The 14,832-nt window shown below is 45.5% G+C and overlaps 1 protein-coding gene across 1 annotated transcript in view; it reads left to right on the plus strand.

Annotated features, from left to right (window-relative positions):
* The window catches only part of ADAMTS17 (ADAM metallopeptidase with thrombospondin type 1 motif 17), a 316,365-nt gene that overhangs the window by 181,552 nt on the left and 119,981 nt on the right, over nt 1-14,832 (plus strand). Inside the window, exons 9-10 of the mRNA XM_063091528.1 lie at nt 878-1,018; nt 2,749-2,899. Coding sequence (XP_062947598.1) covers nt 878-1,018; nt 2,749-2,899 — 292 coding nt within the window. The remainder of the gene's footprint in view (nt 1-877; nt 1,019-2,748; nt 2,900-14,832) is intronic.

Raw genomic sequence — 14,832 nt, forward strand, 5'->3', positions numbered from 1 at the left:
AAGTGAGGGATGGTGTCTCATTCACCATCGTATCTCCTCCTTCTGGTCTGTTACCTGGCACTTGGGAAACATTTAATTAATATTTTTGAATGAATGAAAGTGCATAGTTTTCCCCCCCTGAAATTGCTGACAAAGAAGGAGGCATCCTTATGCACATTGGGTCTCTCCCGTGGAAATCACGGGTCCGCAAACCATGGGCCATCTGATCTTGTATGCTCCACGTCTCAGCTTAGCCCAGTGACAGCATGGGTATAAATTAAGGTCCTTCTTCAACTCAGTGTGTGTGGTCGGCCACCTGTGCCCAGACAGGCAGCCTGGTGACTCTCAGCTACAGCTGGGCAGGGAAGGTGACAGGTATGATCTTGTTGGACCCAGGCACGGTAATGTGAAAGGCAGAAAGCCACAAGTTTTCTTGAATTTGGAGATTTGAACCATCCCATTCTATAGGTCAAAGTCTTGGGTGATTCCCACTGGCCCTTAGCACAGTGACTTCTTTCTGAGGAACACAAAACACTTAGACCGTTAACTTTGGGATATTCAGTGGAGAAGGCAAGTGTCATCATCAGGAGCTTAGAGTTTAAGAACTGTAATGTCATAGTTATCACAGTTAATATAATTTTTTCAGTATCATTATTTAGCAAATGCTGTTAGTGTCTCTGCTCAATCTACATTCACCACGTAAGCAAATCCTCAGCCTCTTTGTTTCTCTCTAAACTCGTGACTGTTGGTCTGTTCTGTGAAAACCTGAAAACTGTCATCTCCCTGTGTCACCTTCTATATATGAGACTTGATTTAAGTGAGCATGGTGTGCTAGCCCCTGGACCTGGGAACGAGAAGCCTGTAGCATAAGTGTCCCTCTCTGCTTCTCCTCGGACAGCTTGGGGATGAACCACGACGATGACCACTCCTCCTGCGCTGGCAGGTCCCACATCATGTCGGGAGAGTGGGTGAAAGGCCGGAACCCCAGTGACCTCTCTTGGTCCTCCTGCAGTCGAGATGACCTTGAAAACTTCCTCAAGTAAGTCCTTGAATCATTCCATATGATCAGTACAATAGAGAGGGCTTCCAAAAGACACAGTCATGGGAGTCCAGCAAGTAGGAGAAGGAGAAATAATCTCTCTTCACATTCTCAGCTGGCCTAAAGGGACAGTTGGCGCAGAGTCTCCTGTAACTGGCAACAGCATCCTCCCAAGCATGTGTATGGTACAATGTTGGGCACCTAGCTGGTGATCATTAAATAATTGTTGATTGGTTGAAATATTAACATCGAAACCCTGTCTTAAAAAGAGCCCCCTTTCATTTTCCTGCATTGAGGTGACCAAGGGGGGCCCCTTGGCTGCTGGAGAATAGAGCATTTCCTGGTTGCTGGGGCAGCTTTTCCTGGTGGGGAGTGAATCTGCTGGGAGGCAGGTGTGCTGACCTCCCTCGTGTGTGGGAAGGGCTGGTCTCACTACTGCTTTCTTCCCGGAATGTGTCAGAGTTCTGTGTGAGAATTGGCCATTTCAGACCTTTGTCAAACAGTCTGTCCCCATGGACAGTGCAGGTCCCTTTGTGCCAAGACCTCAGAGCTGGATTTACACATTTGAGGTGTAGACCCTAACTGCTTCACTGCTTAGTCGTGTTAATCCATATACCTTGTGGAGACAGAAGTGAGTCAGTGAGTCACACCTGCCTATGGAGCTTTAGGTCCAGTATCACATGAAAGTACCTGCTGAGTTCAGGGTGGACTGGCAAAGCGATCGTCTTGGTCCATGGTGTTTTCTGTTTTCAGGGAAAGTGTGTAAGTGGTAAACAGACTCAAAAATGAACTTGCTAGTTTTAATACCATCTACTTCCCATTGAGTATTCATCACAGAATCTTCATAAAAGGTGTAAGCCACTGGATGCTATTTCACTTTACACAGAAGGGCCCGTGCAGCAAGACAGAGTCTTCACTGCTCAAATACATGGTGCTGGTCCCCCTGGTAACAAGTGGCATGTGTCTGAGCCCAGGAGACGTGGACCAGCATCAGCCTGGGTGTACTTGTGTGCATGCGACTCTTTCCTCCAAAAATCTTGGCAAGCGGATGGTTTTCTTTTTCCTACCATCTGTCTTGCTTTAGGAATTGAAACATAAAGGCATTTAAGTCTTTAAAGTCCAAGAGAGCCACAGCCTCACAGTCCCCAGTTTAGTGTTTGGAAGATGATCTTCTTGTAAGTGAACCTTCCCATCTTGTCGAAGTCCTGAAGTTCTTTGCAGACTGTGCCCCTGGCCAGCTTTCAACGAGGACAGGAGGTGTAGCCAGGTGAGATTCCAACACCTGACAAGCCCTCCAAGAGAATCTGCGGAGCTTGAAATACATACTTCGATTTTATTTAAAATAAAATAAAACAGCGCTGACTTGTGCTGTTTCTTTATTCATAACTTTTGTTCAAAGCTGTATTCTAAGAAAATATCATAGTAATCTATCTCAAAAGCATTTTCCTCAAAGAAAGCTCTCAGACTCCCCAAGGAAAGTCCATTAGCCTCGTGGGTGTTACTCCCAGGCCCCTCCCGAGCTGCCAAGCTCTCATCATCTTCAGAACGAAGACCCGTATCTGGCCATGTGGAAAAAGAGCAGAAGGAAAAAAAGGAATGATCCATGTGTCTAATGCCTGGGTCCTTTATTCATAAATAATTTAGAGATACATCATTCTCAGTGACTGAAAAATCAAAATAAAAACCTAGGCAGTACATTTGTAGGTCATCTTGCCTCTTGGCTGTTTCAGATCGAAAGTCAGCACCTGTTTGTTGGTGACGGACCCCAGGAGCCAGTACGCAGTGCGCCTCCCTCACAAGCTGCCGGGCATGCACTACAGCGCCAATGAGCAGTGTCAGATCCTGTTTGGCACCAACGCCACCTTCTGCAGAAACATGGAGGTAGGCAGCCAGGGGGAGGCTGGCTCAGGAAGGAGCACGGGCCCAGCCCAGCCCCCCTTAGCAGCCCTGGCTTCTGCTGGAGGACATGGGTACTCACACTCAACACATGCACACTTGCACAGACATATGCATGCACACCCACACAGACACATGCATGCACACCCACACACAGTCCCCCACACAGCCAGTTCTGCAGGGTTACTACTGACACTAGTAACCTGATGTTATAACATGAAAATGGTATGGCACTAGAGAAAAGACTTAACTCATATTTCTTGAAAATGATGTAATGTCACCTGACTTCAGATCCTGCACACAGATAAGGAAGAAAGCTAAAAACTGTCAAATGTTGGAAAGTATTAGATGGAGAAAATTTGACAATTAATAAATTGATTATATGGTAACAGTGATAATAACCCACTAAACAGTTACCGTTTATTGAGCAATGCCCAAGTATTTAGTCCTAAAGATTCCCACATGCATAGTCCCAGTTAGTCTTCACCAAGTTCCCTAGATTCCATCCTCAGTGTACAGACAATCCGTGTTAAGCAGTCCTTCAAAGTAGCTAGGTTAGCAGGTAGTAGAGCAAGAATTTGGTCACCTCAGCACACACATTTTCACCGTGCTACAACAAGCAAGGTCCATGGCAGGGCCAGTTCTCTGGGTGAGGGGTGTCAAGAGGGGCAGGCTGGGACCTGGCATTTGACAATCTCCATGCCTGTGGCCATCTACATAGCAGAGAGGAGACCCTGTCCCCAGAGGAAGACCAGAGCAGCACTTGACAGTGGGATTCAGCTAGCAGGGCAGGGCTCACACCATTCTGGGTCAGAGGAAGGACAGAGCAGGGAAAACAGCTGGGGATGTGTGGGACTCAGGAGCCACCCAGTGGGCAGTTGGCCAGAGAGAGGGCTGTCCATACTGGGGCTCAGGACAGCATCTAGTCCCAGGGAGGACACATGGATGGCTGGGCTGTTTCCTGGAGCAAGAACTTAGGACAGGACCAGTATAAAGCAGCCAGGTGCACAAGGGACTGCCTCCAGAATGAGACCCCGGGACCCCAGTTAGCCTGGACGCCTGGAGGAGAGATGCTGCCTCTGAGTGCTTGCTGTCTAAGTGTGAGGTGGTGCAGGAAATTGGGGCAAAACCTGCAGGTGGATACTGCCTGCCATTGTTTGGGGTATGGAAAAAGGCAGCACTTCCAAACCAGGATGGTGCCTCCCACGGACTGTTTCCCCAAAGGACATTTATCTATAGTGTTGTCCTGAACCTCCTCTGCTGTACCCCAGGAGGATGTGCTGGCATGGGTGCTTTCCAAACCCGACTGATGGGGAGCTGTCTCCCACTAGGTGCCGTGGCCCCCAGCAGCAGAGTTGGAGGACACCTACATGGGGAGATGTGATGGTCCCCAGGATTGTATTGCCCCCAGCAGCCTGCCACGCACAGTGCCCATTACTCACCATCAGCCACCAGTGGCTTGACCATTGAGGCTCTCCTTCATATACACATGCCTGCCGAGGGACACCCTGTTTGCTTGTCCCCAGCCTCCAGTCCCTAAAGTCAATTGATGGCACAGAAATGTCAGGAGAGAGCAGGTTTTTGGGGGTCCTTTGATGGTGTGGAGATGGTGTGAGACCACGTGAATGGGTCTCCTGGGGGCCACCAAGCATTCAGGAAAAGCAGAAGGGCCCTGAGCACTGGATTGGAGAAGAACAAAGTGCCCAGCTGAGTCAAGGGACACAAAGAAGCCACTCTGCCCACTGTGGAGTGCTACCAGGGCTGGTGAGGCATAACAGGCCAGGCTGAGCTGGCCCCATGGAGGTAGGGTTGAGATGGGTGGAAGCTGGAAGAGATGGACTCCTCTCTGAGAGCTGTAGCTCCTTTCTCTTCTAGGAGCCAGGTGGTTGCACACCAGCTGGGTGAGGAGGGACAGGGGAAGGACACACAGGTATTGGGGGCTCACTGTCTCCCAGGCTTGACTGTTTCCTTGCATTCTCACATGAAACCCTGCCTGTAACCCTCAAGGCAGGGGCTTTTAACCCCATTTTAATAGATGAGAAAACAGAGGCTAAGAGAGATTAGGGCCTGATCACTAAACCAGAAAGGATGTACCAGAATGCACGCCCAGGTGTGTCTGTTACTGAGGGAAGAAAGGAAGGTTGCTGTCATTCAAAGACAGACCCCAATAAGGGGGATGGTGTCATGGTATTTTATTTCCTTGCGTTAGCATCTTTTAGTTGAAGGAAGGCAATTAGAGGTAAGTAATGATTAGCTTAGCTACACAGTTCCTTTCTCCCTAGAACCTCAAGATCCAAATATTTACACAGTGAAATATTCCCATTTGTAAGTTACAATGGAGTTGAACGTTTATTCCTACAGCCGACCAGGAACTGTGCGATACGTTTTCCTACTTGCTTTTTCCTTGAGAGTTTCACCAGTAATAAAATAGGATAAATTGGCATCTTCCCTCACTAGCTAACAGGAGTGATTACTCGGGAGTGAAGAGTGATGGTTACCTTGACAGCCGCCAGCCTCAACTGGTTGGTGGTGGTTGTCCTGCTTGCAAGGCTCGTGCTGCTTCCTTTAAAGGAGTCTGACAATGAGCTGTCTGTGACTGTTCACACTGGAGAAAGTGTCACACTGATGCCCCTCTGCACTACTGGGGAGGATGGGGCAGAAGGTTGAGAACAAGGACTTCAGGCATGCTGCCGTAGGCCTGGGACATGTCATCTGAATCAGATCCAGACCAAGAGGGCGCCACACTCCGGGACTCCAGGGCTCGCCAGACCATTGGTTTGCCCCTCTGTGTCTTCGTAGGTCTCCGTTCCAGTCGACATTCAGTGTGGCAGGAGAGCGTGGATAAGCTGTCATCATTCCTCTCTTCTTCCCTGTAACGCTGTATCGTTGGTGGTGGCTCGTCCCCACCCCACCCCCTTTCCAGTCCTAGTCCGCATTTGTGCTCCCCTCCACTTTCTCTGTTCCAGCTGTGCTGGCCTTCCCGCTCCTCCTGGAACCCACCAGCCATGCTCCTGGCAGGACACAGCCTGCTTCGTGCTGGCTGTTTCCTCTGCCTGGCTGCTCTTCTCTCAGTGATCCACATGACTTATTCCTCATCTTTTTTGGGTTTTGCTTTTTGTTTTCAAGTGGAACCTTCTCAGTGAAGCCTATGCTGACCACCCTATTAAGAATATAACCTGGTAGCCTCTCCCTGCTCTCCCTTGAAGTACCCACGTCTCCTGATCCGCTTTTAGACACTTACCATCTTTTCACACGCTATCTAGTTCACTTGTTTGTTATGACTATTGCTTTGATAATCTCCCTCTTCTGGTTATAAACCCTGCAAGGGCAGTAGTCTTTACATTTGCTCACTAGTGTTTCCCAACTTTCTTGAGCCATACCTGGCACATAGTAGGTGCTCAGTAAGTATGTATTGTGCTGGGATCCAGCCTTGACCCTAAAAGCAAATTTGTTACTGGCTTCACCCAGCTCCTGATGAACCTGTGGACAGGTTCCGAGTTGAGGAAGAAACCCTTAGAGACCTCTCTGTACAGTATATTGACTCTGATTTCACATTTCTCCATCTTCTTCAACAGCATAACACCTATGACTTTGTCAGATATCTTATGGGGGTCCATGCAAGCCTTTCCTGTGGCTTCCTCCCAGGACAAGAAACCATTCAGTGCGGTGCAGGGAGTCTGATAGTGAGTGACTGTGGCTGCTTCCTAGTGATCATCCCTCTTTCTCTATGCCCTAGAGTCCTCATGGTAAAATCTCAGGCTTTGGCAAGTTAATTCTCATAAGGTGCTGAGAAACGGGTCTTTCACAAGTCAGTGCCCAATGAGGTGAGCAAGCCAATATGTCCATTATTATCCCCTTTCTGGATGACACTGATTCCCATCTGGGGGTGTCTGTACCGATGAGAACCAATCTGTCTGTACATCTCCAAGATCAGCATTTCTCCACGTTGCACTCTTGGGGCTGTGAAAAATTAAGCATCATCTCAAACTTGTACTCCTCATGCAGCCAGAGACACCTAGACCAATCAGAAAGGTCTTTAATCCAGTGCCATAATTGGTCTGGATATCCATTGTTACTCTGTCATGCCCTTGAGAATTGAAATGGATATCATGTCATAAAATCATCATGGTTCCAAAGTTGCCTTTAAATTTCTTATCCTGACTTATGCTTTTGACAAACATAGAATAACAGAGACCACATTTACTCTCCCACCTGAAACAACTAAAAAAACAGATAAAATATATGAAAGAATGATTTTCAAGACACTTGACATCAAGCAACAAGGATCTCTGATCCTTGAGAGATGTGAAACAGATGAGATGAGCCTCCTGGCTATCCCAGCCCACTGCCTAGACCACCTCCAGCTGTAGCACAGGGAAGGGGAATGACAAAGAAGCAGCAGTCTTCCTGATCAAGGAAGAGCTGGCTGTATGGGGAAACTGAGGCAGCCGGAGTCACAAAGCTGAGTGCCACAGAAAAGGGCTGCACAAAGAGACAACTTCAGAAATCTGCAGAGAGTCCCCCATGAATTGTCAGCTTAGCCATGAGCACATGTGTGTGAGAAAAGTCCCCGAGGCCAGGAAAAGAACTGTCTGAAAGGGTTACAGGAAACAGTCTCTGGAGCTCATGTGGGCATCACATAAAGCACACAGAGGACTTTGCTTCAGTAGCATGGCAAAATTAGCCTTACAGTAAATACTGATCTGTTCCTACCTAATGTAGTTGAAAAGCAAGATTTGAAAGGATCAAACTGTTTCCAAGTAATTTAACCAAGTCTTAAAACAAAGCTCAAATGTATTTGTAGAAATGCAAAACTATCTAGTATTCAGTAAAGTAAAACCACAATGTCTGTCATCAAATAAAAAGTTTCCACACATGCAGAGAAGCAAGAAAATATATCCATAACTGGGGGGAGGGGAACAATCAAAATTGACCCAGAAATGACACAGGTGATAGAATTACCTGTGCCAAGGACATTAAAATAGTAATTATGACCCTATGCCAGATTCAAGAGGGTGGCAGAAAGATCAAACATGATAAGTACAGGCATGGAAGACACAAAAAAGGAACTAAATGGAACTCATAAAAAGGAAAACTACAGTGTCTTGGTGAAAGATACCCTGGGTGGGATTGATGGCAAAGGACATTGTACAAGAGAAGATCAGTGAACTTGAAGACAATGCAATCAAAACTATCCAAAACAAAACACAGAGAAAAACTGAGAACAAAAAAAAAAAAAACAGTATTGGTGAGCTGTGGGACTTCAAGTGTGGCCTAATAAATATGTAACTAACACCTCTGAAGGAGGTGACAGAGAAGGAGGGAGGAACAAAAAAATATTTGAAGAAATAATGGCTGAAATATATCTGAATTTGATGAAAACAATAAAAGCATAGATCCAAGAAGCTCAATGAACCCTAAGCACAAGAAACATGAAGAAATCTAGACCAACACTCATCACAATCAAATTGTTTTAAAGTAGTGATAAAGAGGAAATCTTAAAAGAGCCACAGGAAAAAAGAGCATTTCTCATTAGAAACAGTGCAGTGAAAAGACAGTGCAACAACATTTTTAAAGTACGGAAAGAAGGATAATTCTTATCCAGCCAAAATATCTTTCAAAAATAAATGTGCAATGCAGTTTTTCTATCATACAAAAGCTGAAAAACTTCATCACCAGCAGTCCTACACTCTAAGAAATGTTAAAGGAAGTCTTCTGGAAGAAAGAAAATATGGGTCTTTTCCAAAGAATGAAGAGCCCTGGAAGTGGTAACTACATGGGTAAATATACAATATATTTATACATACTTAATGTTTTTAATTGACCATTGGCCATTTAAACAACTATTTTACAAAAATAAGAAGAATGTAGTTGTGGTAGATCTCCATGTCCTAATCCCCAGAAGCTGTGAATGTTACCAGCCTGAGATTTCACCAGTGAGAACATGAGGGTCAGTTAGTCTGCAGGTGTGATTAAGTTAAGCATCTTGAAATGAGATATTCCTGGATCATCTGGTTGGACCAATGTACTCAAAAAGGTCCCTTGGTAAGACAGAGAGGCAAGAGGTTAGGGTGAGTAACAGGATATGGTGATAGAAGTAAGAAATTAGGGATGCAAGAAGGAGCCATGAGCCAAAGAATTTAGGCAGCTTCTCTACGCTGGGAAAGGCAGGGAAACCTCACAGCCTCCAGAAAGAACCAACCCTGCTGACACCTTGACTTTAGCCCAGTGAGACTGATTTTGGACTTCTGACCTCCAGAACTAAGATAATTTGTGTTGTTTTAAGCCACTAAGTTTGTGGTAATTTGTTATAGCAGCAGTAGGAAGCTAATACTGGGTTGCTGTAGGAAACTAATATGGCAGTTTAAGTCTCATGATGTGTAAAAATAAGATTTATGACATTCACACCAAGGCCAGAAAAGTAGAAGTGGAAATATGCTATATATGAGGTGGGATAATATCACATAGAGACAGACTATAAGTTAAAGATGTATAATATCAATTGTAAAGCAACCAATAAATAACAGAGTGATAGCTAATAAGCCAATAAAGAAAATAAAATAATTATATGTTGCTTACCCTGTGGTCAAGCACATTGGACATAGACTATGTAAGGATGGATCGTAAATGTATATTAGTCATTGATACTCCTCCATTCCTCTAAGAAACCGATGGGATTTACATTTCATTAGGGTCCTTGACATGTTCCTTTCAAACATGGGTCTTCTTGAGGTTCCACGGCCACCCTGGATCTCCAGATAGACAGCACCAATTGTCCAGTCTTCACACCTGTAATCACACTAGTGACGTCATAACACCTCAAGACGTCTCCATTTATTTCAGAGGGAGCTGTGATGAAAGTGCTCAACAGAATTCTTCAAAGCACTTCTGGCTCCCTTAATAGCAAAAAAACAAGATACTACTTACTAGATGCCATTAAAAAAAAAAAGAAGAAGAAGAAAAACACTCATAGCCAGGAGTTTTCAGGGAATGAATACTGTGAAGGAATTACAACTCTGAAAATCTAAAGGACTTTCTTATCTTAAAAGCCACATTCGTGCATGGGAATCAAGCACACCACCCATATTCCCAAGCCTGGGCTCCCCAAAGACTGTGTTGATGATGGTGAAGATGCTGGCTGGCTCCTCAGCTGGGAAAAACACCTAGACATCAATGAGACACCTCTTTTGGGGGGGGGGGTGAATCTTTGGTCTTAAAATTTTCTGGAACTTTAAGCCTGTTACAGAAAAGAAAATAGTAATGGAATATCACAGAGGTTGGGTACTGCCAAGGGAACAACACCGTGAGACACACCAGTGCTGAGGAGTTCAGCTTTTTCTGGAATACAGAGCATAAAATAAGAAGGAAAGAAACTGGGTATATTTTGAGAAATATAATATATCCACCATATATAATCACCCTGACTAGTGGTGGGCATTTTTCATTTTGCTGCTGCCTCTCCTGAGGACTAAAAGCTTATCTGCATAAAGATGAGCCCAGACTATTCCCAGGGACAATGTAGAGGCCTCCGTAATCTCAGGGGATCACCCTTCTCATCAGTGAGTCTTTGTGGTTGTACTGAAGCCGGGTGCTCAACTAGGGCCCCTGGATAGACTCCAGAGGATTTGTGAACTGGGATAGGAAAGACATGATGCCTTTATTTTTCGCCAATTTCTAATTGAAGTTGGTATTTCCTTTAATTATGAATGCTGGCAATAAACCACAATAGTTTCAGCAGTGCCCATGACTGTCACTGCGATTAGGAGTCACAGATACTTTCATACACCATAACGCATGTGGCCAACATCTCAAAATATCATTTATACTCCCTAGACTTCAGAATTACAATGGTTATTAGACCCAGGGCCAGATCTTATTATGTAACGTGTTGACAAAGAAACACATACTCGTACATTACTATATTACAAATTTGGCATTTTTGTTTTGTATTTTGAAAACTATATTTCAATGCAGTTGTTTCCTTGGTAATCTTATATCTTTTATAATTATACATTAACAAACATACTCTGGGAAGGGGTTCATAGGCTCCTCCAGGTGCTTCTGAGCACAGAAAGGCCAGGCGCTCAGAGCTAGAAAGTGGCCGTGGCAGGCAGCGTCTGTCCCACAGCAGCAAGCCCTGGTTCCCTGAGCTGTTGCTCTTCTTGGGGTGAAATTTCAGATGCATAACTTCCTTTTCACTGGACTTTCACGTTTGCTTTTCTTTTGACACTCACAGTTCGTAGTTGTTTAAAGACCAGTCAAAATTAAAAATCGTTTCCTCACTTCAAGGTGTAGGGTAAATAACTTCGAAAATACACTGATACAATTGCCTTGGGAGCAGCCTGAGCTTCAGATATTAACCAGGTTGCTGTTTTCTTAAACATTTGTATACTAGAGAACCAAGGAAAATTAAAGTACGGTCCATTTTAATTTTTAGGGCTCTGGAGGCCCCGACACCATCACCATTGAATCTTTCATGTCTGTCTGCAGAATGCTGGTATTGTAAGGCTCAAAGCTGTCTACGGAAATATGAACTACAAAAAAAAATATTGGCATCAATAGCTGGCATTTGTTGCAGAAGTTATTGGCAAGTACAGCTGTCTCTTCTTTTAGCCAATGGTAATGTGATGTTTTTAATTCAATAAAGCATTTTAAGAAAGTCCAAACATAAAAGATATAAACATTGGATGGTAAATATTTATTAGAAAGGGGAAATGAACTTTATGCAATTAGCCCAGTCAATCTTTTTTATGATTACAAGTTCCTCCTGTACCCGTCAGCAAAGTCACTGCAAAGGAAAGTCACTATTTAGCAAGATTTTCACGCTATTTAAGCTCAGATATTCTGCCAGGTGAAACAGAGGGTGAGAAGGCCCAGTGTAGGCATTGTCAGCTGCAAGGAAGTATGCACTGCTACTGGAGACAGCAAGAAAGGGGCCGGTTAAGGCAACGTCCTCATGGAGCCCCCACCCCTTTCCAACATGAAAAAGGTGTTTATCTGTCCCTACCACCCGGTGCCCAGAGAGTCTCAGTTGAACAGCACAATGTAACGACCACCCATCCCTAAACCCTAGCTGCTTCTCAGTAACACATTCCGCCCTCATTTCTCCAAAGCCCACGTGTGGCTGCCACACATAGAAAGGAAGGTAGTGCTCAGTAGGGATGTACACTGGCCTTATTAGTTGCTGTTTGCATGGGTGTACCTACATGACACGGCATTTGCAAGCAACGGAGGTATGTGTGTTATGCCTTTATTTATTTTTTGGTGGCTGGCCAGTGTAAGGATCCAAACCCTTGACCTTGGTGTGACCAGCACCACACTCTACCGAGTGAGCTAACCAGCCGGGCCTATACCATTTTTTTAGAACATTACTGAGCACAGAAGCTGTAGGCCAGTAGTTTCAGAAAAGCAAGAATGTTGAGTGGTCATAGGCATTTGAGGGACTTAGGCATTCTTTTCTACCTAGTGTTCCTCCTTTTCTCTTTCCCACTAACCTCTCATGACTTTTGGGTACAGGTGCAGGTGCCGTATGTATCGCGCAGATGTGAAGAAGATGAGCTGTCAGTCGAGCTGCCCCAGGCTCTGTCCGGCCTCTACCTCTTGAGCAAGTTACATAGTCTCTCTGTGCCTCAGTGTTCTAATCTGAAAAGTGGGAAAATAAATTCTTATACATCATAGGGTCGTCACAAGAGTTAAGTAATAGCTGAATTAGAGCACTTAGCATGTAGCATGCACTTAGTGTTAGTATCATTTTTCTGTCACCTTGTTTTCTGGAGCCAGTGGGAGAGGAGGAGACACTGATTAGTTGACAGTTACATTGGCAGGTCCTTTTTTTCTGTGTCTTGCCTTATGCTGTCCTCACCATTCCTCCTAGCTCTCTGGGAGCCTGTAACCCCCAGGGATTGCTCTCCAGCATCCATTCTCTCTCTCGGCAAACTCCCAGTCCCCAAGCTCCTATCCCATGTCCTGCAGAGGTCTGCCTGTGCATTGTGATAGATAGAAAGATCCCTGTGGTATACATGGAGCTCAGGATATCAAAATTCCACCTGGGAACCCCAAACTCTTTTCTCTGAAGTCAGTCATTTCTAAACTTGGTGGGTCATTAGAGTCTCTCCTAGAGACTGTTAGAAGTTTGTACACCTCACTCCAAATTTTGCATCTTAAAATCTTTAGGGGGATGGGTTCCAGATATTTGTCTTTTTATACCGCTGCCCCGGAAATTCTTACACTGAGTCTGGTTTGGAAACTGCTGATCTAAATGAAATCTGTCCCTTTAATGCCAGTGGACCTGGCCAGAGTGGGTGGCTGGCTGAGTCCTGGATCTTGGCCTTGCCCCACTCAGACAGGGCTGTACAGTAGTACGTGGACTTGGACGCCGGGCTGAAGGCCGTCCTGCCTGTCCCGATCTCAGCTTCCTGCCTAGCATCTGTAGCCTTTCTCAGAGCTGTTGGACTTTGGCAGCAGATGACCCTAATTTTCCAGAAGTGTCTGAAAGTCAACAGTTGAGTGCCTTCTCAGAGGGCTCTCCAGACTGTGCAAGCTGTGTGTTCTCTTTCATTTCTTATCCCCCTGCCAGCTGAGTTCCCAGGTCCCATCCTCACCCAGTGGCACCCACCCCCAGCCGGTAGTGGTCTCTGCAACCCTTAGGAACATGTAGGTGTAACCAAGCCTGGGATTCAGGAAGCTTTCCAGAAGAGGAACTGGCATGCCAGCCTGGGGGGAGACTTCAAACTGCAGTGGTATTTGTGGAAAGTTTGGATTAGTCACTTTTTCATCCAATTCTTCATGTTTTATTTTATCTCCCTTTTGGCTTATGTTATCAGCAACACATTTTTGAGAGATTTTACATAAGCGTTCCCTTCCATGTTGATTTGAGTTAGAGCTGCTCTCCAAATGCTCCGTGGATGCCCAGTGAGGAAGAGGCAAAAGGACGTCAGAATAACCTTCACAGTCCTGGACAGGCCCCACCTGCTGAAGAGCAGAGGTGAAGGCTGGCATGCGTGGACAGGGGTGTCTTCCTCCTGAGGCAACCCAGCTTCCCCAGATGCTCACAGCACTCCAGGCAAGGAAGCTTGGCATTGGTTTCTTTGTCACACAGCACCTTGAGGAACTGTGAGGCAAAATGTACCAGGCAGGACTTTTGCCAGGCCTTGCTTGTAGTTGTAGTCAGTGAGGTGTCGAGATGCTAGAACCAGAGCTGTTTTCTTTTCCTGGCTGTTTGCAGGGACCAGTGACTTTCCGCTGCAGTTTAAGCACTATCGCTGGGGGCAGGAGTTGGGGGAGTCTGGGCTCCCCCAGACCTGATTTGGTTTGAGCGGCTCTCCCTATATTTGTTCAACCAAAGTCAGAAGCTGCCACTAACCTTTCCAGAGCTGGTAAACATCCTTCCAGATTCCCTGGTTTAACCTGGGGGTGTCAGGGAGATCGCCTGACCTTGCTGCCAGCTCCAGACTTACTCTTCCAGCTGCAGTGCCAAGACCAGTGGCTTCACTTGTTCGGTATGTTTGTATGTATATAGACATGTAGCTGTGTGTGCATTTTGTATTTGCTTCCCTAGATATCTCCTTTACTCTGGTGAGCTCTGCATTAAGAATTATGTTTTATTACAGTACCTCGCTCTTTTGCAGTGGAAGAGCAGCCCTGCCTCCCACATAGTCTCTAGTCTCTAGTCTGCCATTGGCTGGAAGCAGAAGGAGCGTCAATCAGTCACCCTTCTCTTTAGTGTACCTACTGTGCCCTGATTCCATGGGTACAGTGAAATAAATACATCTCCACCTCCAAGCCCCTTCCTTCCGTTCCTTCCACCACCCAATTTTATCATTTTTCTTTGTGGTTAACAGTTTACCTTTAAAAGCTCTTATATCTCAGTTTTTTAATTCCTTCATTACATTTTTGGTCTTCCCCCAGCTAGAAAAGAT

Source organism: Cynocephalus volans, chromosome 3, assembly GCF_027409185.1.
Source record: "Cynocephalus volans isolate mCynVol1 chromosome 3, mCynVol1.pri, whole genome shotgun sequence".
Taxonomy (NCBI): domain Eukaryota; kingdom Metazoa; phylum Chordata; class Mammalia; order Dermoptera; family Cynocephalidae; genus Cynocephalus; species Cynocephalus volans.